The 25904-nt window shown below is 46.0% G+C and overlaps 1 protein-coding gene and 1 pseudogene across 3 annotated transcripts in view; one reads left to right on the top strand and one right to left on the bottom strand.

The window, feature by feature from the left end:
- Window positions 1–25651, bottom strand: part of KIAA1549L (KIAA1549 like) — a 230984-nt gene extending 205333 nt beyond the window's left edge. For all 3 annotated transcript variants that reach the window (XM_045825250.1, XM_045825251.1, XM_045825252.1), the window contains exon 1: window positions 24843–25651. In XM_045825250.1, coding sequence (XP_045681206.1) covers window positions 24843–25104 — 262 coding nt within the window. In that variant the 5' untranslated portion in view covers window positions 25105–25651. The remainder of the gene's footprint in view (window positions 1–24842) is intronic.
- LOC123809893 lies at window positions 3247–7909 on the top strand (annotated as a pseudogene).
- Window positions 25652–25904: the final 253 nt, after the last annotated feature.

Genomic DNA, 25904 nt, shown 5'->3' with positions numbered 1-25904 from the left:
ATGAAAGCAGCGCTCAGCTACTAACAGAAACGGGGACAGCGGGTGTGCTGACGTCCTGGGATTTGGGATTATGTTTGTCCCTGTTCTCTGCACGCCGGTTTTGGGGGAGTAACAAGGTTTTCTCATACTCCATCCCCCCCACACACACACAAATTATAATAAAATGTTAACTGTGTTACAAAAGGAAAACTCATCATAGTAATCATTTTTCATTCTTTGACTGGTGTAGTGATGAGTTCGTTTTGCTCCAACGGCCAAGATCACTCAAAGGAGTGGAACATACAGATAATAATACATCTTCCTACTCAGAGAAGCCAGTAGCCCTCCCGAGAGCAGCCAGGTCGGGAAGCCTGCTGACACAGAGGCTTCCTCTCCTAGGTCACAGAGAAGACGCTCTTCCTAAGGCCGCTTTTGGTTCTTTTGCCAACCAAACACGTAAGGGTGTAACCCGGAAGACATTACAAAAGGTATTTAATTTGGAATTGTTTTGGTTTTTGTTTGAAAGATGTTATCTATTTATTTATTTATTTATTTATTTATTTATTTTTAGACAGAGGGGAAGGGAGGGAGGAAGAGAAGGAGAGAAACATCAAGGTATGGTTGACTCTCACGTGCCCCCTACTGGGAATCAAACCAGCAACCCTTTGATTCATAGACTGGCACTCAACCAACTGAGCCACACCAGCCAGGGCAAATTGTTTTTGGGTTTTTTAATGGCAGTTTCATTTGAACTATTACTCAAAACCACAGCTTCATAATTTTGTAGCTCAAAATCATTTTGGCCATCTTTTCATGTCTGTTCTGTTATCTTCTTACTCATCCCTTCCACAAATCTCATTTAAGTTTTCTTTGACACATTTTGGCATCGACACATTTATAATATTTATTCTATTTATATTAATGCTTGGGCAAATACTCCATTTTCATTTCTTTTTCTTCTTTTCTGGATTTCACGAGGGTGAGACTATTACTTTATTCACCACTTTTTTCTTCATTCCTACTACCAAGGACCATGGTTGAACAAATAACGTGATATAAACCAAAAGAAAAAAAAGGTTTCCTGGCTTGTTATTTTATCTGACTTTAAATGAAGGTTTTATTAAACTTTCTTCACCAAGTAAATCCTTTTTATGGCGCCTCACCACGCTTTTCACCTGTGCTCGCATGCAAGAGATTTAAAGGATCATTTCACCCTCCCTGAGCGTCTGCAAATATTAACTTCATTTAACAACAAACAATACAGGCCATGTCAGAGAGCCGACACAGAGGGCCCACATTCAGAATAATCTCACTAATTTCTACGCTTGGGTGCGTAGAACTGGTGATGTCAAATCTCAATGAAAATAAAATATCTAAGTCAATGCTAGACAATCTGTTTTGGATGGGCCCCTAAATACTAAGGAAATCTTTCCTCCCAAAAAAGTACACATTTTTTGGTACATGTGAATTTAAACATAAAATTTTAAGGATTGCCTGACACACATCCCCAGGCAGTGCGTGCAAAGGATGGATCGCTAGTGGATCACGAAATCTGTGTAGTGCACTATGACCAGCTTGGATGGAAAAGGGAGAAAGGGAGGAAGGAAAAGATGGAAAACGAAAGGAAAAGAAGAGGAAAAGGAAAAAAATGAGAGGTCATGGAAGGTATTATTTCTCGGCACTTTTTTTCTTTAGTTGGGTGTGTGTTGAGTCAAAATGTAAACTGTAGTTCTTACCATGCACTGCCACCAAAATAATGTGGGAAAGAATACTCGAGGAGTTCATGGACCCCTATTCTACATGATTAAGGATGAAACTGCCATCCCCTTGGTTCCCAAGGTTCTCAGAAAAGAGTATTGCCTCTCATGCGAGTTTTAACCAGGAGAGGAATGTGCACCAACACAGAGCCGTGAAACAGAAAGCCAAGTTCAAGGTGGTCCAGAAAATAAGCTCGATGGGCACAGGGAATAAGGACTACAGTGGGGCCCCTGCATCTCGAGGCCCAACTTCATGCCACAGACCAAAGGCCACCAACTCAAAGATGCAGGAGGCAGGTGGGTGACATAGGTGAGTGGAGCACACCTGGGAAGGCAGGTCTGTGACTAACTGGAGAGGGCATACTCCATCTGAGGGTCGCCACTGTCCCGCTGTGCAGCCAGCTGCTGCCCGGGTCGAATACAGGAGTCAGGGAGCCAGGGCCTATGGTTTCCAGTAGTAAGCCAGAAGTGTAGAGATCTTATGTAACATTTCCTGACTTTTCATATAGGCCCTGAAAAGCCCAAAGAAAATAGTTCTCAAAGATGGTGCAGGCTAACACCATGCGTCAAACATGGTACAGGCTAAAACAGTGGGCCGATACAGGTCTTAGCCTTAGAATACAAGAAGGAGATACAATTTGTTCTATGACTTAGAAAGATCTGTAGAGGATGCACTGAGGTGGGTGGGGAAAAGGATACTAAACAGGAGGCTACAGAAATCATCCAGATGGGAAATCCTAGGGGCCTGAGTAAATGGAGGAAGAGGAGGCAGACACAGGAAGTATTAAGACGACAGAACTGACAGGACCAATCAGAGGTGCTGGCTGACAGAGGGAAGAGTCTGGGATGACTCTGGTGTCTAGCTCGTGTGGCCAGGCAGACAGAGGCTCCACTTGCCCAGGCCAGGCTTACAGCTGAAGGACCAGGTGAGGAGAACAGGTTGGGAAACAGCTGCATGTGTGGCAACTGGAAGAGTCTGTAAGAGAGAACAGGGCTGGAGTGCAGCAGAAACTCTGTGAAAGGCATGTCACCTAGACCTAGGTGACTTCACCTGTGAGTCATCTAGACCTAGATGTTGGTGAAGTTAGAAGACAAGAAGGCTAAGACAGAACCATGGGGCACATCCACATTTAAAGTGAAGATGGGCCCTGGCTGGTGTGGCTCAGTGGATTGAGTGCCGGCCTGCAAATCCAAAGGTGGCTGGTTCGATTCCTAGTCAAGGCACATGCCTGGGTTGCAGGCCAGATCCCTAGTTGGGGGTGTGCGAGAGGCAGCAGATGGATGTTTCTCTCCCTCTCTTTCTCTCTCCCTCCCTTCTTCTCGCTCTAAAAATAAATAAAACCAAAACCTTTAAATAAATAAAGACATAAATTGAAATTAAATGAAGATGGTGCCATGAAAGTCATTGATTGAGAATGTGGACTGGGCGGCCAAAAGCATGCTAGAAGGCTCACAGAGAGTCATGGACATTTGGAAGGGCCATCTGGGGAAATGAGAACTCTATGAAGGGATGGCCAGTGGCACCGAAGACCCTGCTGAGATGAGCACTGTCAGACCAGGTGAGTGCAGAGATGCTGGAAACAAGAACCATAAAGGCACCAAAGTGCCAGGTGCCTTGTTATATATTCAGCAGCCTGTGGGTTGAAGCAGAGACAGGGAACGACTGAACAATCCCAAGGTGGAGCGTGTGCAAGTGAGGACAGAACAACGCGGGGACTGAGACAGGCACAGGGCTCCGCTGGAGAGCGCGGGAAGCAGCAGCATGATGGGGCCGACGGACTACATTACAAATCAGAGTTGGAGGGGATGGACACCTCAGAAAGGCCGAAAAGTAGGCAAAGTGGGAATAAGGGAGCGAGCACCAGACGATAAGAGGTTGGGGACAGATAGTGGAATACTGGAGTGTCAGAGTTCAGGGAGGGTGCAAGCCCCTGAGGGTGGTCCAGGGTATGACCCTTGGAGAAGAGCGGTTGAGCTAAAATGAAAATAAAGATAGTTCCAACTAAGAAGTCAAGAAGCTTTGCAAGGGGTGGGTGGAAGGGGTGGGTCATCCACGTGGGTCCTGATGTTGCTCACACTGATGGCAAAACTTGGCTCTCGGAGGGAGACTTCAAGCGCATCTAATCCTCGATAAATGAAGTCGGGTATCTGTAAGGTCAGAAGCAGACAGCAACAAGAGGGAAGGCAGATGTTTTGATGGAAAAGGAGGCTTTGTGTGAGGGTGAAGGAAGAAAGGTAGCGGGGAGAAGCAGAAACATTCACGCAGCTTCCCACCCACATTCTGCGTGGTGCCAGAGAAGAAGCAACCCCTCTGCGGAACCCGAAACGCCGAGCTTGCTGACCCTGTATCTTCCTCCCCTCCCACCTACACCCTATTCCCCCCTTTCTTCCTCCCCAGTGGCACACAGGGGCACTGCTCCGGCCAGGGCATGGTGGCCAGGACGCAGGACACTGATGAGGGCTCTGGGTCTGACGCCGTCATTAACCAGCTCAGTGACCACAAGCCAAGTCATTCAATCTGTGTGACTGAAGTTACTCATCTAGCAAATGGGGTTTATGATACTCTCCTCACGGCTGGTTGACTGTTAGAAAATACGACAATCAAAGCCAGAAGATGGGCAATTTTATCCCTTAGTCCTATTGAGCTTAAAACCAAAAAAGTTGCCAAATCCTAAAATGAAAACGTCAATACAGGGGTGGGGAAAAGTAGATTTACAGTCACAATACAATAATTAATAAATAATAGTATAAAAATAAACTTTGTTTTTGGGTACTCACAACTGTACACCTACTTTTGCCCACCCCTGTATTATTGGTTACTTAATTTGACCAAATCATTCTTCTCTGAGCCTCAACATCTTCTCTGTAAAATGAGAAAGATGGATTAAAGGATTATTTGCCTGTCACCCGGCATTTATGTTGTTTCTATTTGTTTACTTGCTGCTGAGGGACGCCCCCAATGCTCCAAAGTTTGGTGGCATCTCTTTGACCAAGACCCCCCTTGTCCCAACCTACCATATTGTAGGGACTCATGACTGTGCCCTAACACCTAACTGTCCCTGAAGATAATTGGCACCTGGCAAAAAAACGTGTGCTGAGCAGGTGAGTGCTGACAGCCACTCAGAGGCCGTTAGCAGCCACCCTGAGACAGGGGCTGGACGAGAGCAATGGTGGTGAATCTTCATGTGAAGGCGAGTCCTGCAGCTAGCACACAGTAGGCATTCAGCAAGACTGCTGAATGGGTGAATGATATGAGAAATCTATTGGAAATTTTGAAACTGAGTACACAGATGCAAGAAATTCTCAACATCCATCTCAGGTCCAGTCCTCGGGCATAAATTTATGTGAATTCCATAAGAGGTAGCTGCAAACCAAAACACTATTTTCAATATTGCCGGCATGAGAAATGTGGTGGTCACCGAGGGTGGGGAAAATGACGAGCCTTCCAGACAAATCCATAACTCGCCAAGCTCAAAGGGCAAGTTCAGAATTGGGTCCCACGGCATCTAAATTTTATTTAGATGCAGAGCCACGGTGTGACTCCAGCCTATACGTTTTCAAAAGGCTGAAAAAGACTAAAAGCAAAATTGATTCAATCTCTGGGTGTGAGTTTTGAAGAATTCCATAAAATGTTAGAGAGTTCTGGCCAGGGTACTTGAATTTCAAATACTATGGGGATCAAAACACAATCTATTCCATTGTCATTATCCCCAATAGTAAACATTTGGAAATGACTGTCATTTGGTGTGCATCTCAAATCTCAAATGAGGAGACCCAAACATGGATATCCTCATGGCCACAGCCATGCTCACACCCACTTTGAGGCCAGATCATACTAGGAAGTAATGGTTGTGAATGGCCTCTGGAAAGCATAAATACTGCCTATGAGCTAAAACTGCATAATCGCATCCTCAGGCCTCCGATGCAGCCCGCTGGGCAGAGAAGGAGCAGGTACAATCATGCAGAGCAGTTAGCCTTGGGTTCAGAGGGACAGACCCAACGTCATTAAGCTATGTGGTCCTGGGCAAGTTACATCGCCTCCCTCAGCCTTGGTCTCCCCATCTGTTAAATGGGAATATTTAGAGTCACATCTTGTAAAGCAGCTGTGAAAATGAACGCTGTTAACAAGCACTTCAGGCACCCAGCACAGGGTCTGGAACATGACAGAGCAAGTGGAGACTATTGCTTTCACTGGGACTCATGCAATACAGAGCTGTCCATGCAGACAGTCTGCAGTTCAGGCAATTCAGCCATGAATGATCTAAAGATTATTTTATTCCACAATTTTCACACTGTGTGTTGTGGTTAAGGATATATTTCAAGAACAAAATACCAACTTCACTTAAAGATTCTGCCGCTGGCACATGATTCTCTAATACTTGCTCTGGTGAAGATCGACCATTCAGAAGTTCCCTGAGGACCTCTAGCACCATCTCAGACCACGACCGCAGACCCTCAGACCACGACCGCAGACCCTCAGCACCCGCTGCCCTTTCAGAGAGGCTCCTGGCAGTGGGGACCCACCAGTCCCAGCCACTTACAACCCAGAGTGAAGTGGAGACTGAATTTGACAACCCAGTCCATGAGGAATAAAAAATGAGATAAATTCTTTTAACATTTATTCTCTGCACCTAGATACATTACCTTCTGTATTTGATGAGCTATTTTCATGTAATCATGGCCTTGTGTATTTTCCTTAAAAGAACGATTGGTGCCATTTTGGAAACCTCACTTAACATTGACCTTGCTTAGCTGATAGTGCATGTTCAGTCAATATCTGATTGGTTGATTTCTACACATTCACAAGTACCCCTGACTCTTAAAGATGGCTATACCTGAAAGTCCAAAAATTAACAAGCCTGTAAAAATTATTGTTGAAATAGGTGGCCTAATGTCAAAATAATAGAAATTATTTGTCTATGAATTAATACTAAGTTCAGAGCAGATTATTAAATGTCCTTCTTCATGACATTTGAGTTGAAATAAACAACTAACTAATGAGGAATCAAAAGTCAGTCTCCCATTGGCGTGAGTGAGGTTAGCTCTTCCCAGCAAGGGCAGGCTTTATGATGATGCCAGGGGCCAAACGTTGAGCCCGTAGACAGATGAGCCATGGCCTGGGACCATAATGGCTGCATCTTTCTTCCTTCTTCATCTTTGTCATTCTGAATTCCCAAAACCCAGTGAGTATAATCAGGAACCATTTCTAAGGTTTAAGAAGAGATTTTTAAAAATAAGATGACCAAGGTGGGTACAGTCGACTCAGAAGAGATCTCATCCATCAGCATGCAAAGCCAAGATAAACCCTGGGGTCGGGGAGAACAGATGGCCAGCGGGCATTGGACAGAGCCAGAGGGATTCAGCATGGTGCCCCTCGGAGGGGCATTCCACCATGGGAGATGCCTGTTTGTAGGAGGTGATGTCCATTTCAGCAGATGGCCAGTTCCCCACCTGGAGTCTAACCACCAGGGAGGCTTGGTGACTGCAGAAAATTTTATCTGACCTGTAACAGATGTTAAAAACTACAAGTGCTGCCACCCTTGGGTTTAATGAGTATAAAATCCTGAAAAGGTAAAGACATTTGAATTATTTTCTAGAAGTTCTTCTTTGGCTTCAGGATAATAAGCCAACAAAATTCAGAATAGAGAAGTGTTTTTTTCCCTGTTTCCCTCACATCCCCCAGGTCTTAGGATATTATAAAAACATTAACTGGAGCTGAAGGAGTTCATGAGTTTAAAGTCGCTGTACTAAAAGAATTAAGTATGTAGTTTTTCAATGAGGCAACAAAGCAGATGCAGAGGTCTTTGTAAAGACCCTGACTAGCAGGACTGTCACCCTCAAACTCAAGGCCAGTGACACCACTGAGAATGACAAAGCTAAAATCCAAGACAAGGAGGGTATCCCACCTGACCAGCAGCATCTGATTTGGGGGGCCAACAGCTGGGGGATGGCCACAGTCTCTTATACTACAACATGCAGAAAGAGTCCACCCTGTGCTTGGTGCTTAATCTGCATGGTGGCATCATCAAGCCCTCCCTCTGCCAGCTCACCCAGTACAACTTCAACAAGATGGTCTGCCCAAGTGTTACACCTGCCTACACCCCTGCACTGTATACTGCCTCAAGAAGTGTGCCCACACCAACAACCTGCGCCCCAAGAAGAAGGTTAAATGAGGCCCTTCCACCACCTTCTCAGCTCGCAGGCCAGCCTTCTGCCTGAACCCCATAACCCTGGAGCCTCAATAAAGTTTCCCTTTCATAGGAAGGAAGGAAGGAAGGAAGGAACATAATAAGCACTAAGTAAATGGTAGCTATTATCATCAACCGGGTCAGAAGGGGATTCATTCATACAATCAACAAAGGCTTTGTGGAACACCTACTGTGTGCCAGGCACTGAGTATACAGCAGTGACCAAAATAGACGAAGCCCCTGTCCTGCTGGAAATGACATTACAGAAATTAGAACCCAAGTTTCCTTATCTCCACCACTTACTGCTGTTAAACCAAAGACTGAAAACTCAAATGCCTGAAGGGCCACACAAACTTGTTTTTACAAACGAGTCACGTCAGAGAGCAGCTGGCTATCCTCCACACCTGTTGTGACTCCATATTTCCCAGTCTTTCTACAGGCAGGTGTGGCCGAGTGACAGAGCCACATTAATCCATGGAATGTGGCCCGAATGATACATAGTCTTTTCCGACCTGTTCCCCTTTCTCTTTCCCCTTCCATCAGCTGGGTGCAGACAAGCACAGCAGCCTTGGAAGTCACAGAATGAAGATGGCAAAACCACAAATGAAGGATCCTGGGTCCCTGAGTCACTTCTTGGCAGAGAGCTCCCTGCCAATGAGGCACATTCATCTGGTCTTTATGTGACTGAGAAATAAAATCCTCTGGCTTTGAGCCATTGCAGACTTGGGGATTAGGCTGTTACCACCGTAAACCCATCACAGCCAATACATGATTGAAGTGGGCCAGTGTGGGACAATCTCCTGACTGTTTCAAGAGAACCTGGAAATCCTGAATTTTATGAAAATGCTCCTGATTTTTAAATGTTTTTCATTTCTGTTAGATAAGTGCTATGCTATCCATAAATGTTCATTGGCGAAATGATCAAGAAAGGTTTTACTATCAGAAATAACGTGATAGGACTTTACATGTATGGTCAGGACATGCAGAGAAATTCTCTTCCTTCCTTAATACACATCACAGCTATCCCTTACTTACCGCATATGTGCAAGGCCTTGCGCTAAGACAAGCAAGACCTAATCCCAGCCTTTAAGATAATGGCTCTCAAACTTCAGAGCTTGTCTGCACACTTTCCTTCCCTAGCACTTACACCGACTCCACAATTATCCCACTTTCAGCAGTTGAAGCAGCACTGCTTTCTGCCCTGACAGCCCTACCTACTGTCTGTCTTCTGGGCTCCAGGGGCAGTGTCTCAGTTGTCCCTGAGTGCTGGCTTGACTTTATAGTATATTCTTGCCTCCTCCTCCTGAGCAAGTTTTTCTGGTAGACATGACTATAACAGTATGTGCCCTCAGTCACCACAAAAACACTTTTACGCAGGGATCACAGCTGTTGTGAAAGGGTTTCCATGACCCTGTGTACTACCTGGGAGGACCTTTTGGGGACCACTCCTCTAAGGAGCTCACAGTCTGATGGAGGAAATAGAGCAGTAGGCCACGGAGGACAGTAGAAAGGGTAGGAGTCAAGGGCGGCACCTAACTCCCAGGGTGGAGGGCAGAGCAGGCACCAGGAAAGGCTCCCTGACAGAGGCAATACTTGAACTGAGTCTTGATGGAAGTGCAGATGCTAACCAAGCAGACAGGGCTAAGAAGGAGAAAGAATAAAATCTAAGGGGGATAAAAAGGCTTTAGGGGAATTGGCTCATTCATACAGATCCTAGAGAGCTAAGCAGTGGAGTTGAACTGAGTTATGGGGAGCCACTGATGGCCTTGGGTGGGTTTATGTCTTATTAGAATCTCTGGCTGGAGGATGAAACTGGGTAGAAGGGAGCCAAGACTAGAGGCAGCGTGGCCAATCAGGAGGCATGGCTTCAACAAGAACACAAACCTGAACTACGGCGGCAGAGACAGAAAAGGGACAGAATTACGACAGTGATCAGAAATACCAGTAGTGAGATCTAGCAGCCAACCAGAGAAGGGGGAAAAGAATATAAAATGATTCTCAGATTTCTGGCTCCAACAAATGGGTGGTGGTCACACTCGCTGAAGTAGAAAACACAGAATGGGGAGCGAGACTGAGAGAAGCTGAGTTCACTTTGAAGGAGAAATGTCGGCCGTGGCCGTAAGTAAAGATGTCCAAGAAATCATGGGTATTTGAGTCTCATCCTCAGGAGCGAGGCAAGAGTTTTTTGCATCATCCTTACACAGGTGGTCGCTGAATCTATGACTTTGGACGAGGCTGCCCTGGGAAGGTCTGTAGAATGACAGGGCAGAGGGTCATCCACCCCAGGGTTAAGCAATCGGTCCCTCACTGGCAACCCTAGCAGGATCCCCCACAGGGAGGAGAGGGTGGTGGGAAGGGGGGTTAGTTAAGGAGGGAAGGAGAAGATGAAATGGAGGCAGGGAGAATGGGAGGAAAGAGCAGGCAAGAGCCAGAGACACAGAGGACCTTTATTTAGTAACTAGTATTGCCCAGGCAGGCAGACAGGCAAGGGAGAAAATCATAAGGAATGTGAAGGTTTGTGTAGGAATCATAAGGTACAGTAGTGTTCTCCCAAAATTTGGAAGCTTCATGCCAATGATATTTAATTTTAGCTATGGTTTCAGAACACACAGTCCACATTTCCTCTTTCTCCAACTGGTTGGATAATTGAATGTCAAGGTCACTCTTACTTAAAACCACACAATGGCTTCCCGTCACTTCTTTTTTTTATAATGGAATTTTTTTCCTTAGATGTTTATTTATTTATTTATTTTTAGACAGAGGGGAAAGGAAGGAGAAAGTGAGGAAGAGAAACATCAATGTGTGGTTGCCTCTCACACGCCCCCTTACTGGGGACCTGGCCTGCAACCCAGGTATGTGCCCTGACTGGGAATTGAACCAGCAACCCTTTGGTTCACAGGCCAGTGCTCAACCCACTAAGCCACACCAGCCAGGGTCCCTGTCACTCTTAAGATTAGGCTAGAGGCCATAGCCCACCAGCTATGTGATCCGGCCCTGCCACCTCCTCTGCCCAGCCCACCACCCACCCTCCTTTTGATTCCTGCCCACCAACCACCCCTGCCTTCTCCATAGTTCTCGAAGAAACCACACTCCCTCCCACCAGAGGACAATATGCACTTTTTCCTTTGCCCCCAATCCCTGCCTGATTATCTCTTTTTCATTCTTCTGAAGTGGGCTTAAATGTCACTTCCTCAGGAAAGCCTTCCCTGACCAGTCAGTCTCCTTCTCAAGGCTCCTCCTGCACCCTACGCTTCCCATTCAGCCCTCACCTCTGCCCATAAGGATATACTTACTCCTTTGAGGAGCCGACTAATAGTGTCTCTCTCTCCCCACCATGGGAGTCAATGCCTGTTTCCTGGCACCCAGCACAGTGCCTGCCACATACCAGGTGCTCAGTAAATACTGTCTGACTTAATACTTACAAGGAAAAGTCCATTTTAAAACAACAGGCATCATTATTTAAGACTGCATGGTATAAAAACAAAACCGTTGTGGGGAAAATTCAAACTGTGATGCCTGGGGAGTAAGGGGTGGGGGGCAGTGTGCAGGGAGGGGGTATCTGGAAAGGGGCAAGAGGAAACTCACTTCCTGGGGTGATGGTTGGGTCCTATATACTGACAGAGATTCAGGTTACAAGGGTACATGCATTCGTCAAAACTTGGAGATTTATACTTAGGATTTCTGCATTTCTCTGTATGTGAAAATTACCTCTAAAAAACAACCATAAACATATATTGAACTCTAATCAATGGCATACATGCTGAAGTGTTTAGGGGTGAAGTGTACTGATGTCTGCAACTTATTTTGAATACATCAAAAATAAGATGAATTGATAGATGGAGGGGGGACGGATAGATAGATAATAAAGCAAATATAGCACAATGTTTATGGCACCGTCTCGGTGGTAGGTATATGGCTGTTCACTGTACAGTGCTGTCGACTCTTCTGTATGTTTGAAAATTTAATAAATGGGGAAAGTTCTGCACAGTATAGCTGAAAATGTATTTATATTGTAATCAGATATGGCTTCGAATCCTATCTTCAACATTTACAAGCTATGTGGCCTTAGGCAAGTCAGTTTCATAAATGTTCCCTCAGCCTTAGCTTTCTCCAAGCAAAATGGACAGAACTACCTTACAGTGAGTCAACTCTTAATCCAGTGACTGACACAGTAGTAGCTGCTTCATAAACGCCAGTCCTCCTATTCAGAAGTCAACATATCCACAAACTAGGACAAATCTCCAATGAAACACAAAAGGAGAATCTTGTAAAATTTTTCTCTTGCTACATCCCCAGGGAAATTAAAAGAATAAATTAATGGTGCTATTTTTATAGGGAAGGACCGTGACCTTCCATCAGTAGGACACTTGGAACTCCGTGTCTGAGGAGAGCTCTGCCCTGTCAATGATCCCTCACTCCATCTCCCCACGGCCGACACCACGCTGAGAGCTGGCCGGGGTTGGTGACAAAGTCCCATCAGGCAGAAGATGGGGGATGTCAGCAGAATTGTAAGGAACACACCAAAGCCACGACTCCCAGTCCCCTTTCCAGATGTGCACGGACAAGGAACCAACCCGATGGCTCGAGACCTGTGGAGACATCAGACACACTGGCAGCTGCGAAGTCGCGGGACTGTCTGGGCTTTTAGCATAATTACACGCACTGAGCGTGGCCTTGTGATCATAAATAAAACCTCCAATCAGGATGAATAATGTACATTCAATTGAAAGAGGTCTCATTGGCCACCACGTGGATGTCGCATCTCTAGGTCTGTAACCTGGAAAAAATGACAAGACCAAATGAGGAGCAGGTGTGACATCTGGAAGCAGAAAAACTACCTTTCAGTGTCAGACAACAAAACCAACGCCCCTCCAGAAAATGAGGTCTGACATCTTACAGTCGGTGAAAGGGTTAATTATATGTCATCAGTGAGACCACACAGACAAAGGAAACTGCACTATTTTAGAAAGCATCTCTGTGTGCCTACACTTCGGATGACATACCTTAAGCTATTCTAGGCTGCGTGTGCCTGTCTTCCACACTCTCTTCCTCAATATCTTATTCCCATTTAACTAATTACTAAAGCATCCAGGTGGTGGGACTATTAAGCCTAAACTTCCAACTCCGTGCAGATGCCCTGCCCTTACTGCACCAGCTGCCCTGCATCATCAAGTCCATAGACAGCCTGGACCACATCAGTGCTCAGCCAACAGTGCACATCTCTTCCCAGCTCTGCTGTCACCCCAGTAGCTTGACAGCAGCCATGGTGGGAGAATTTACGCCATGGCAATTGGCCAACACTATAAATCAGGCTGCTTGTTGTCATCGTTTTCCATAGAGCTGGCTCACCAGCACATGCACCCGCCCTGCACTGTCATGAGGGACAAGACAAGCCTAGAAGAGCTTGCCTTGTCCACACCATCTCATTCAAAACTGCCATGCCTGAGGGAGGGTCAGCCTAGGAAGTCCTTTTTGTGCCATATGACCCTTCTCCCCCAGCCTCTGCTGATCGGATGAGGGAGAAATTCTCCTCACTCCACCGGCCAGACTATGGCAGCTTGATCTTCCCTCCCAGGAATGACAGAACCGGGACCAAGACAGAAGTGGATGGCAGGCATGTCAACTCTGGCCGCAGTGAGTACCACAGCAAACAAAGCCCCAAGTAAGGTCCAGTTATGGGGAAACCAAGAAGCCACAGGTAAGCAGAGAAAGCCAGTCTGCAGAAGGAGGCAGATGGACGGACACAGCCTACAGGAAAAGAGAGGAGCAAGAGGCCACCAGGTCCGTGAGACACTAAGCCAGTCACCCCAGCCTCTTACCATGGAAGCAGGTTCAGGGTTGTAGAATCACACTCCTGTGGTCAAACCCCACCTCTGACACTTAACCGTGTGACACTGGATGAGTTATCGTTAAATTACTCGGTGCCTCGGTTCCCTCATTGGAAACATAGGGATCATAGCAGAACCTACTTCACAAGATTGTGAATATCGAGTGAGCTCACAAAACTAGTAAATGCTCAAAAATGTTCGCTCTGGTTTCTGTCCATTAGTTAGAGTGTCCACATGCCCCAGCTCTATTTCATTCCTATACTGGATGTGTCACATGCAATTCCTCTGTGGCCTCGGGCCCCAAACTTGAGCAAGCTTTGTTTGAGTAGCTAGGTAATCTGTCCACTGAATCATAGAATAATGTGAAAATCCCTGGGCCACTGCATGACCTTTAGCAAATTACTCCCTCAACCCTCTCCTAGGAGGGAGCTGAGATTCAAATAAGAACAGAGGTTGGAAACTGCAACCACTGGGAAGGGCTACACCAAACTCTGGGGGCGAGCACCCCTGTAGGGAAAAGTAACCACATCACATTAGCCGTAAGACTGGAAAAACGCTTACTTAAAATGTCATTTTTATTGCTGGACGACAGACAAGAACTTCTCCACCCCAGTTAAGCAAAGGTTTCATTTCTGTAGGATTCACCAGGTTGAATTGTGCTTTCACCTCCAGTCCTAATAAGATGAGAGCATGAACATGCCAAAGATAGCTGTATAGCGCTGACTTTTTAATATACCTCCATCCAGTTTAATTATATTCAAAATAATGCTCAGAATCCAGATCCTCCTCTCCTGTTCAAAACAAAGACTCATTATTTGATAATGAAGTCTGTAGGTTTAGAGATATTTTTACTTGGCTTTTTTCGACAGGGGCTTATAAGCTGTGCTATTAATTTCAACACATTTTCTTCTCTTCACAGCTTTCTTCAGCCTTCCTTGGTTCATGCTTGATGTTGGGCAAATAGAGTGACAGAGGGGCAGCATTCATTAGCACGGACAGAGGCAGAGGGGTAGGCAGGTCTGGGAGTCCTGGATTCATTCTGACACTTAATTCCATATTTCACATTGAAAGAGTGAAGTTAGAAATATTCGAGGCCTCCTTTTTACTGGTATTGCATAAATACCAAAGCCATTTTGTGTTTCTGAAGTCAAAATATTTTAAATCTAAGAATAGATTTAACATATATAAATCAAAATCAAACTCCCCTCTCGCAGTTAGAATGCATTAGGCAAAGTCTCGCCCGAGTAGGCAGATGGCAGGTGCAGCAGTGACCTTGGGCTAAATGCTTCAGCAGGCTACTTGGCCTTATTTACATCTGCAATAGTTGGTTTAAACATAGTGTTTATCCCCGTTTATCTTGGCTATGGCAGAGGTCCCCTCTAAAGAAAGAGGGGTCCCAGCCCCACACCAGACCCCCGAGCCCAGGGTTCCAGTGCCAGGGAGAGAAGCCCCCATAACTTCTGGCTGTAAAAACCAGTGGGGATTGTGGCTCAGTGAGACGAAGGACTACTGGAGTCACAGGAGTTCCTCTTTAAGTGACCCATGCAAGAACTTACTGGGACCCACTTGCTCGGAGCACCAGCAATGAGCAGCGGCTCGGAAGGTGCCAGGGACAAATGGGGAGGAACTGAATTGTCCGGCTTTGGGGAAAGATTTGGAGGGTTGGCTTTCTTCCTAACAGAAGTGCTAGCAGAATATTGTTCCTTTTCTGAGCCCTCCCCTCACATAACCAGCAGGTGGGTACCATATCTGAGTCTCCATCAGCCTAACACTATTCACCCCGCCCTGGTGATTCCCTGAAACCCTGCCCACCTAATTTACAGGCCCAGCCAAACCTTTGCTGGTGGCTTTTCCATACAAATAGCCTGTCTTGGCTCACAATGCATATGTTCCTAAAATCTATCAAAGCTTCAAAAACCTCAAACAAGCAGCACCTGGCCTCAGCATGCCCTGTACCTCTTGCAAAGTGGCCCCAGACCCAGCACTACTGGCAGCCGACCTTGGTTTGCACCTTGGCCTCTCCCAGGCACCTCCAAGCCCAGCACAAGTAGCAGCCATCTGCAGATCACTTTGTAACTCATGCCAGGTGGCCCTGGGCAGACCACATGCAGGAGCTGATCTTGGCCTGCACCTTCCAGGAGGCCCCACAGCCAGTACACCTGGCGGACAGTTTTAGGCCACACTAGAGCACCACCCAATCACCTCAATGAGCAACACACTCAAGGGGCACCAGAGCCCTGCTGAAGTGAGCCCTGCTCCATGGGGTCAGCCCCTGCACAGCAGTCAGGACCCTACAGGACATATACTATGTAATGCCACATTACCAAGACTGGGAGATGTAACAGCTCTACCTAATACAGAGAAATAAACACGGGGAGACAGCCAAAATAAGGAGACAAAGAAACATGCCCCAAATGAAAGAACAGAAAAAATTCCAGAAAAAGAACTAAACAAAGTGGAGACAAGCAGCCTATCAGATGCAGAGTTCAAAACACTGGTTATAAGGATGCTGAATGAACTTAGGAAAAGAGTAGAGGATAAAATCAGCTATTTGGAAGATAAGGAAGCAGAAAACACCCAATCAGAAAGGCAAAACGAAAAAAAATGAAGGTAGTGGAAGGAGCCTCTGGGACAACTTCATGTGTACCAACATTCACACCACGGGTGTGCTGGAAGGAGAGAGGGATCAAGGAATTAAAAACCTATTTGAAAAAAATAATGACACAAAACTCCCCTAACCTGGTGAAGGGAATAGACATACAAGTTCAGGAAGCACAGAGAGCCCCAAACAAGATTAACCCAAAGAGGCCTATACCAGGACAGATCATAATTAAAATGCAAAAGGTCAAAGACATAGAGAGAATCTTAAAAGCAGTAAGAGAAAAGTAGCTACTTGTAAAAGCTCCCATAAGACTGTGAGCTGGCTTCTCAAGAGAAACTTCACAGGCCAAAAGGGACTGACATAAAATATTCAAAATAATAATAAGCAAGGACCTACAACCAAGATTATTCTCCCCAGTAAAGTTATCATTTACAATTGAAGAACAGATAAAGAGCTTCCCAGATGAGAAAAACCTAAAGGAGCTCATCACCACTAAATCAGTATTACAATAAATGGTAAAGGGTCTTCTTTAAGAAGAAAGGAAAGATAAAAATATGAATAATAAAATGGCAATAAATACATATCTATCAACAATTACTTTATTTTTTAAGATTTTATTTATTTTTAAGGAGAGAAAAAGAGAAACATCAATGTGTGTTTGCCTCTCATGCGTCCCCCCATTAGGGACCTGGCCCACAACCCAGGCATGTGCCCTTACTGGGAATCGAACCGGTGACCTTTTGCTTCGCAGTCCTGTGCTCAATCCACTGAGCCACACCAGCCAGGGCATATCAACAATTACTTTAAATGCAAATGTTTTAAATGCTCCAATCAAAAGATATACATATGGTAGCTGAACGAATAACAAAACTAGACCCTTACCTATGTTGTCTACAAGAGACTCACTTCAGATCAAAAGATACACACTGACTAAAGGTAAAGAGGTGGAAAAAAGATATTTCATGAAAATGAAAACAAAACAAAACAAAAATGCTGGGACACAGTACTCATAACAGACAAAACAGACTTAAAGACAAAAGTTACAAGAGACCATGAAGAACTGAACAATTCTACTTCTGGGTATTGTAGGACCCAGCATTCCACTTCTCCATATTTATCTATAGAAATCCAAAACACTCAAATCAAAAAAGGACACCAGCATCCTGGCCAGGTAGCTCAGGTAGTTAGAGCATCACCCTGATATTCCAAGGTTGTGGGTTCAGTCCCTGGTCAGCATACATAAAAGTATCAACCAATGATGCATAACGAAGTGGAAGAACAACAAAAGCAATCAATCCCTCTTCCTCTTTCTCCCTCTTTCTCTCTCCCTCTCTCTCTCTCTCATCAACAACCTTTTTAAAACGACACCTGCATCCACATGTTGTTCACTGAAGCATTATTTACAAGAGCCAAGATATGGAAGCAACCTGGGTGTCCATCAACAGATGAGTGGATAAAGAAGTGGTGCATATATACAAAGAACTATGACTCAGCCACTTAAAAGAGAATGAAATCTTGCCACCTGCAACAACATGGACAGACCTAGAGGGTACTCTGCTGAGTGAAATAAGTCAGACAGAGAGAGACAAATGCCATGTGATTTCACTTATGTGTGGAATCTAAAAAACAAAATTAATAAACAAACAGACCATAAGCAGACTCATAGATACAGAGAACATTTTGACAGCTGCCAGACAGGAGGAAGATTGGGGGAATGGGTGACAAAAGTGAAGGGATTAAGAAGCACAAACTGGTGGTTACAGAACAGTCATGAAGATGTCAAGTACAGCACAGGGAATATAATCAACACTGTAATGACTATGTATGCTGTCTGATGGGTACCAGATTTATTGGAGTGATCATTTGATACATTATATAAATGTCTAATCACTGGGTTGTATACCTGAAACTTACATAATATTGTACATCAATCGTAGGTGAAAATAAAAAAAAATATTTAAAAAGAAAAAATACAGCCAACATCATACTTAATAAGGAAAGACTGAATGTTTCCCCCCAAGACTGAGAGCAAGGCAAGGATGGCCACTCTCCCCATTCCTATTCAAAAATGTATTTGAAGTGCTAGCTAGTGCAGACTGCAAGAAAAAGAAATAAAAGACATCCAGGTTTGAAATAAAGCAATAAAACTATCTATTCATAGATAACACAATTTTCTATTTAGAAAATAGAAAATCAAATCAAATAGAAAATCTATTTAGAAAATAGAAAATTGTAGAATCCCAAAGATTCTACCAAAGCTACTAGAACTGCAGTGAGTTGAGAAGGGTCACATCATACAAGGTTAATATTCTAACAATCATATTTCTATCTGCTCTCAAAGACACTTTTAAAGTACTATTTACTAAAGCATGAAAACCCATGTACAAAATTAATATGCTGACAACCATAAAATATTGATGAAAGAAAATAAAACATACCTAAATAGATGGAGAAAGATATGTTCATGGATCAAAAAATTCAATATTGTTCAGATCTTTTTTCTCCAACTGATCCAGATTCAATGCCATCCCAATCACAATTCCAGCAAGCTTTTTTTTTATAGAGATTGACAAGAAGACACTAAGATCAATAGGGAAAAGCGTAAGACATAGAATATCCAAAAAGATTTTGAAAAATGAAGAAAAAGGGAGGATTCACATGACCTGATTTCAAGACTTACTACAAAGCCAGAGCAGTAGAAGTCAAGTATGGGCAATTTCACCTGCCAGGTGACGTTGAGCAATATCCAGAGACATTTTGGTTGTTAGAACTGAGGAGGGGTGGAGCTGCCTGCATCTACTGGTCAGAGACCAGGGATGCTGCCAACCATCCTCCAATGCACCGAACGGTCCCCAACAAGAAAGAATGATCCAGCCCCAATATTACCAGTGCCCAAGTTTAAAAACTCTGAGCTAGAAAAAGGGGCTGGAGGGGATATAAATGTTCTATATCTGGATTGTGGTGGTGGATCCATGACTGTACACTTCTGTCAAAACTTATCATGCAGTATACCTAAAACGGGTGAATTTCCTCTGACCAGCATGGCACCATCCTGTAGACCAAAGGGTTGCAGGTTTGATTCCCAGTCAGAGCACATACCCAGGTGGCAGGTTCAGTCCCCAGTTAGGGCACATACAAGAAAGCAACCAATTGGTGTTTCTCTCTCACATCAATGTCTCTCTCTCTCTCTCTCTCTCTCCCTCTCCCTCTCCCTCTCCCTCTCCCTCTCCCTCTCCCCCCACAAAAGCAGTAAATAAATGCCCTCAGGTGAGGGGGCAAAAGTGAATTTTACTGTATATAACTTATACCTTCATAAACTTCACTTTCAAAAAGAAAAAACTGGTGGTGCCTCATGGGTATGTTCTTTGCAGAGCATGACATTTCAAAAGTCTGAATTAGTTGGTGACATTTGAAAACAAGATTTGAAATAAAGATCCTGCCTTTCTTGAGAAGAATGTTGGCACCCTGAGCCCCCTTCCCTGGCAGGCTGCAGCCGAGTGGCAACAGCCTCTTAGGACAAGGCGGGTGCCTTCTGTCTTGCCACATTCCCTCACTTGACCCAGTTCATAGGGGTACATTACGGACCTGCCTCTCTGCCCACTGAGTAAGAGTTTCTTGTCCTGGGCTGCAGGCTGCTGGAGGGAAGGGGCTGAGTCTGGCTTGTTCTCCACTAAACCTCCTGTATTGAATGAAAAGTTTGGCCTGGCACATGCCAGGCACTTGATAAATATTGCCAAATACGTATGACTCCTTGCCACCTTCCCACCAGCTACTACAATAACTGACATTTACAGTTCCTGGGTTGCTCACTGCACCTTTGGTCCTGGAGTCCCCAAAGAGAGTCATCATCCAAAGCAGTCCTCCTGTGACACAGAATAATGTGTCTCTCTGTGTGTTTAGAAATCCCCCTGTAATACGTTGTCAAGCAACGAAAATGTTTTAGGGTCATTCCAACTATTCATTTTTGTCTGGAGAAGAGTAGAGTTGTTGTTTGTTTGAAAAAAAAAAAGAAAAAGAAAGGAGGAAAATCACAATGAGGGTTTGAAGGTGAATGAAAATGAAAAAAAGGAAGCATGCACATTCATTTTGAATATTCTCAGATCATATTCTAGTAATTTAAGCCTTGAGATAAGTCAGCTTCTGAGAAATTCTCTGCCAGAACTTCAGTTTCTCTATGATTCCACAGTGAAGTTCCGTTTTAAGGAAGGATGTGGGGCGGGAAGGGGGTATCTGACTTCTGTGTGGTGTCAACATTAGAAGTACAGTGTTTCTGTCCCCAAGATATTTTCTTCACTTTGTGTGTGGGGTAGGGAATAAATGGGAAGCAAGCTTTGGCACATCTTGCAAATATTGTGAAGCACTAATCATTAATATTGAGGGTAAAAAGTGCAAGGATCCCTCCCTATCACTCTGCTTCCTTTTGTAGAAAAGACTTTGTTTGGTTTCCTGTCTCTTCTTCCTCTCTCTCTTAAACCCAATGCAGTAAGACTTTTCTCTTGTCCCCATCTAACCTAATTCATTTCGTGATCATCACTTGCTGCTGAAAGTGGGGTCCGTGAACTGCAGACGACATCACCCTGTGCTTGTCGGAAATGCAGAACCTCAGGCCTTGTCCCAGACCCACTGAGTCAGCATCTGCATGTTAACAGGAACTTCGAGTGATTTACACGCACACTAAAGTTTGGAAAGCACTGGGCTAGTCCCTAAGTCCCATGAGAATGGGAGCTTATTTTCATTCATTATTGTAACCTCAGGAAGCTGAGATACACTCAAGATATATTGAATGAATGAATGAACAAATGCACTGAGCACCTGTTTCAAATGGGACTCCCAGCTGAGGGTGTGCAAGGTTGGAGAGAGGCAACACATCTGAGTCAAAACTATTCCCCCATATATTGTGCTAAGTTAGAGACTTCCTGGTATCCACAAATCCTTCTTTCAAAATGCAATTAATTCCTCAAGTAATGCATTCATTCACAACTTACTGTGGATTACTTAAATAAGATAATTACTCTAACATCTAACAGAATCAGCAAAACAGAGGGAATAAGAGTGAAAAAAGGCTGAAAACGTAGTAAGTGCCTACTCTCCAGTGGGCATTGTAACAGGCAAGAGGAAAACGAAGATCAATCAGGAACTTACAAGTTGGTGGGAGAAGGGGAGGAGCTTTCAGGGAGAGCCGAGAGGGTGCAGCACCCCAAGAGAAGGACCTGGGAAAGCCCCCAGAAAGTAAAGTATCAGGGTTCTCCTCCCTTTAGCAACCTGTGTTCTGGCCACAAAGAACCCTCTACTTTTCCTCTAACGGAAATGTTACCATCAATCTTGCCAACACCTACTCATCTTTCATAGCCCCCGCTCTTCCAGAATTAACTGTTCCCTCATCTCATTAGATCTGATCACACATATCAGAGTTCAAGGGCACATTTCACCCTCTTCATGAGGGGCTTCCACAAACTGCTATCCTGCCCTTACCTCTGTATCCTGTGCCTCAACACAGCACACGAACACAGTAACTGCCACTTTTTCCATTTCTGCCACCTTAGAAGAACACTGGCACTCACTTGAGCATTCACTATGTACCAAGCACTGTTTAAACATTTTAGATGTACTAACTCATTTAATCCTCAAAACAACCCAATTAGATTGGAGTTATCATTGTCCCCATTTTACAGATCAGAGAACTGAGGCCCAGAAAGACAAGGTCACATAAAGGAACGAACACTGTACTGCGTCATGGGCAGACAGTTAATGTTTCCTGACAAGAGCTGAATGGATGATCAGTTCAGAAGATGAGGAAGTCAAATCTGAACTTCACTCATGTGCCTGGAGCCCCAGAGGGCAGAGGGAAACCGAGGGCGTCAGAGCTCGCTGCTACGAAAGAACATTCTTCCCCACACCCATCTCCCACACCCCAAACCAAAGGTACTGCTTATGAGCAAGGGTTCCATGGAGATGGTAATTAGGAGAGGAAATCTGAGGGAGGACGTTCAAGACAGCAGCCCTTCCTTAAAAAAAAAAAGGAAAGAAGGAAACCTGATCCCTCTGGAATATCAAAGCAAAAGAAGGTGGGGTGCAGTGGATGGACATGGTCTGGGAACGTACTGCAGGGGCCCCAGGACACAAAGGTTCTGAACGACTGCTACAGCATTTTCCAGAAGCAAATCTATTTTTACCCATTTCTCAACAGCGACCAATGCCTCACTTAGCCTTGCTTAGAGAGCATGGAAGAGTGAGGATGCCAACGACAGGGCTGCAGCAAGCCTGCACCTGCAGCAGGACCTCAGCATCACGGGTCTGGCTTCTCATGCTGCTCAGCGTCAAACACACTCTGCCGTGAGAGGCAGCACCAACCTGCAGCTGCCCCTCAGGAAAGTTTGAAAACTGAGTTGCTTTTTGCAAGCCAAAGGTCCCGAAAAGTGTCATCCATTCTTCTCCTGCCTCCCTCATAACACTGTCTTCACCCAAACTCCTTGAGATGCCCTGCATCAGGTCCAGGACTTGCCTACCCTGCCGTGAAGCTGCCTCAAGTGGAAATCAGAGAACAAATGAAAGCAGGTAGGAGGCAAGGCAGGGAGCCCAGTGTTCAAGTCTTCCACTGAGAGAGAAACAAGTTGTGAGATTGAATCAGGGTGAACACACTGCAAACCACGGAGCCCAGCGGTAGACTGGATCCACAGGTGAGCTGGACCACCAGGAATTGTTCATCAGGGCGACCCCACAAAGAGCACCCAAAAAGTACAGAGGAAGCAACAAGTCACTCCAATGAGAGGAGGAAAGGTGGGCATTGGGGAACATCATCAACTTTAATGATATTTTTACCATCACTTTTATCCTCTTTCCTAGTGATCTCCATGATCACCACACTAAAAGAAGAAAAACGACACTGGTGAAAACCAAAAGATAGAGATCAGAAGCCCCCCAAGTCTGGCAGTCTGAAAGAGGAGCCAAGTCAAGTCGAGGCTCAGAAGGTCAATCAATGAACAGGGGCCGGAAGGGAGATCAGAAATTCAAAACCACAGGAAATCATCTGACATCAGGCTGCAGAGGAAAAACACACACATGCAAATTTCACATATTACAGAAGGTTAGACAGATTTTTGTGTCTGCACTCAAATGATCATCCCAAAAGTTAACATCTCGTAAACAGTTTACAAACCTATCAAAGACCTGATTCATTTTAAGTAAAAACTTGGTGTGTTTCTGAGCCAATGGCTACTAAATAAGTTATTTACATGAGTCTGGCTCAGGACTTACCTTTTAACCATGAAACCAAATCCACTCCCTGAAAACTGCTAGAAGCATAAAAATTGAGAGTGGAGATTCTTCAGGAGCTTTTCTCAGGTCTCAGGCACCCAGGCAAAGATTACCAAACTTTGTGACCACTGCAATCCCAACAGAAAATTCCTGGACAGTCACTTGCACACAGACACCTCATGTCAGTGACCCTTTAAAGGAATTAAAGGAAATGGGGCTTTTGAAAAGAAGCTGTTGAAAAGAAGAAATATTTTAAACCTGAACTTCTCTTATCTAAAAGTATGAGCGCCTTCATAATTTAATCTAATTTGGGGGAAAGGGAAAGAAGCAGTCCTCATTAGTCCTTGCTAAAAACCACAAAACTATAGGATCATATTGGCTGAAGTGAGAACTGTATTCCTTGATGAATGGAATGTACCAAGAGCCCAGAATTCCATCACAAACAAAAGCCTGCCCTTTACAAGTGCCACAGTAATCATTCTTATTTCAAAGACAATTGCTGACTGCACAGTGTAAATTTAAAGCACATTTGCAGAATAATTCTCCCCAAATAGTTACAACAGATTTCTCAAACCGCCCAAGGAATTGCAGAAACCTATTTCCTGAGGATTCTTGGGAGTCTGACAGCCAAGGGTGATTATTAACTAACGTCCTGTAAACAGTGGATTGTTTATATATATATATACTTCATCAGTGCCTGTATTCCTTTGTAACGTGCAATTATTTTAGGTACTTCTATCCCAAAAGAAAAGGCGTCTCTTGTCAACACAGAGGGGAAAATACTATTTGGTAAGTCCACATGGGAATTGTCTAAAAAATCTGGCCATTTCATGCAGTTAAAAAAGTGGACACCCAGCAGGGAACCCCAAATATAGTGCACATCCCCACCCTGAAATGTGTCTTACTACAACATATCGCTTTTAAAGTGTCCTAACCACACCAGGTCTCCATCTAAATGAAGCGTGCCTGCGGGACCACTAGAAAGGACCTGCAACTTGTCCAGAGAGAAGATGCGAATGCACCTCTTTTTACTTCCCCGCCCAGCGGTGCCTTCCCCGGAGACACGTTTCCGACAGTTCGCCTGCTGTTGCAGCAGCCAAGGGCGGAGAACATCGCAGCGCCGGCGCTGCAAAGACCTCTCCCTCCACTGCCGCCCCGCCAGGTACCGGCCCTTAAGGGCCGCCCTGCTCCTACTGAAACGTCCCCGAGGGCAAAGCAGCCGCCAAGCGCTTACCCAGGTCGGCCAGGCAGTGCTCAGGAAGGGCCGCGAGCAGCAGGAGTCCCAGCAGCAGCAGCGGCGGCGGCGGCAGCAGCGGTGCTTCCTGGGACCCGGCAGCCCGGAGGGCCAGCTCCGGTCCGGAGCCTCTCAAGCCCGGGGTGCACGCCGCTCCCCCGCCGACCCCACCGAGCCCGAGCGTCCCAGGCCGGCCCCTGCGCCTCCGCGCCGCCAGTCCAGTTTCCCTTGGGCCCTGGGGCTTCGCCTCCTGCAGAGCCATGGAGACACTTTACACATCCAGGCCGCTGCCTCGCTCCGCACCGCGCCGGGGAGCCCAGCCTTCGGCGCCCCGGTCCTCACCGGGCATCTCCGGCCATGGCTCGCGCGCTGGAGGGTGGAAGCGCCAGGCGGCGCGACTTGCTCGCTAGTCTTGCCGCGCCGGGGCGAGCTCCGGGAGCCGCGGCTTCAACCGTGCAGGAGCGGGGGCCGCATGGAGCTGACTGGGGTTCCCACGGTGCTGTCCCTGCGCGCGGGCGCGCCCCGGGCAGTGAGGGTGGGACAGGCGCCGCCCGGGGTCCCCTCCCCCGGGCAGCTCCCGCTGACTGAGGGGTCGAGGCTGCGAGGAGCGGGTGCTGGCGGCCGCAGAGCGCACTCGGGACCCTCCCTCCCACCGCCAGCTCCGACCTCTGCGCCCCGCTCTCCTCGCTTGCTGGCTCGCGCGGGCTCGGGTTCCGGCTCCGGTTCCCGGGCTGAGAGTGCTACTGCAGCTCAAAGCTGCGCCTCATTGACAAAGAAAGCACGTAGCCACCGGACCCTGCGAGGGAGGCGAGGGAGGCAAGGCAGGCAAGGCAGGCAAGGCAGGCAAGGCAGACGCGCGCGCGCGTCCTCGCGCTTAGCCACTGCGCGCCCCCCGATCTCGCGCGCCTCGCTGGCCGAGGGCCAGGGAAGGGGACCCCTCGCGGCCGTTCCTGCGCTGCGGAGGTCGGGATAAGGAACGTAAGGCGGGCTTCCCTCCCCATCATTTCCCTGCCGGTCCCCCATCTAGAGGAGGGGAGATGGGCAGGAGAGGCCGTCGCGTCC

This window comes from Phyllostomus hastatus, unplaced genomic scaffold (genome assembly GCF_019186645.2).
Source record: "Phyllostomus hastatus isolate PE091 unplaced genomic scaffold, TTU_PhHast_1.1 phas_scaffold_585, whole genome shotgun sequence".
Lineage (NCBI taxonomy): Eukaryota > Metazoa > Chordata > Mammalia > Chiroptera > Phyllostomidae > Phyllostomus > Phyllostomus hastatus.
Note: the sequence above shows the minus strand (reverse complement) of the source record. Positions and strands in the feature narration are given on the sequence as shown.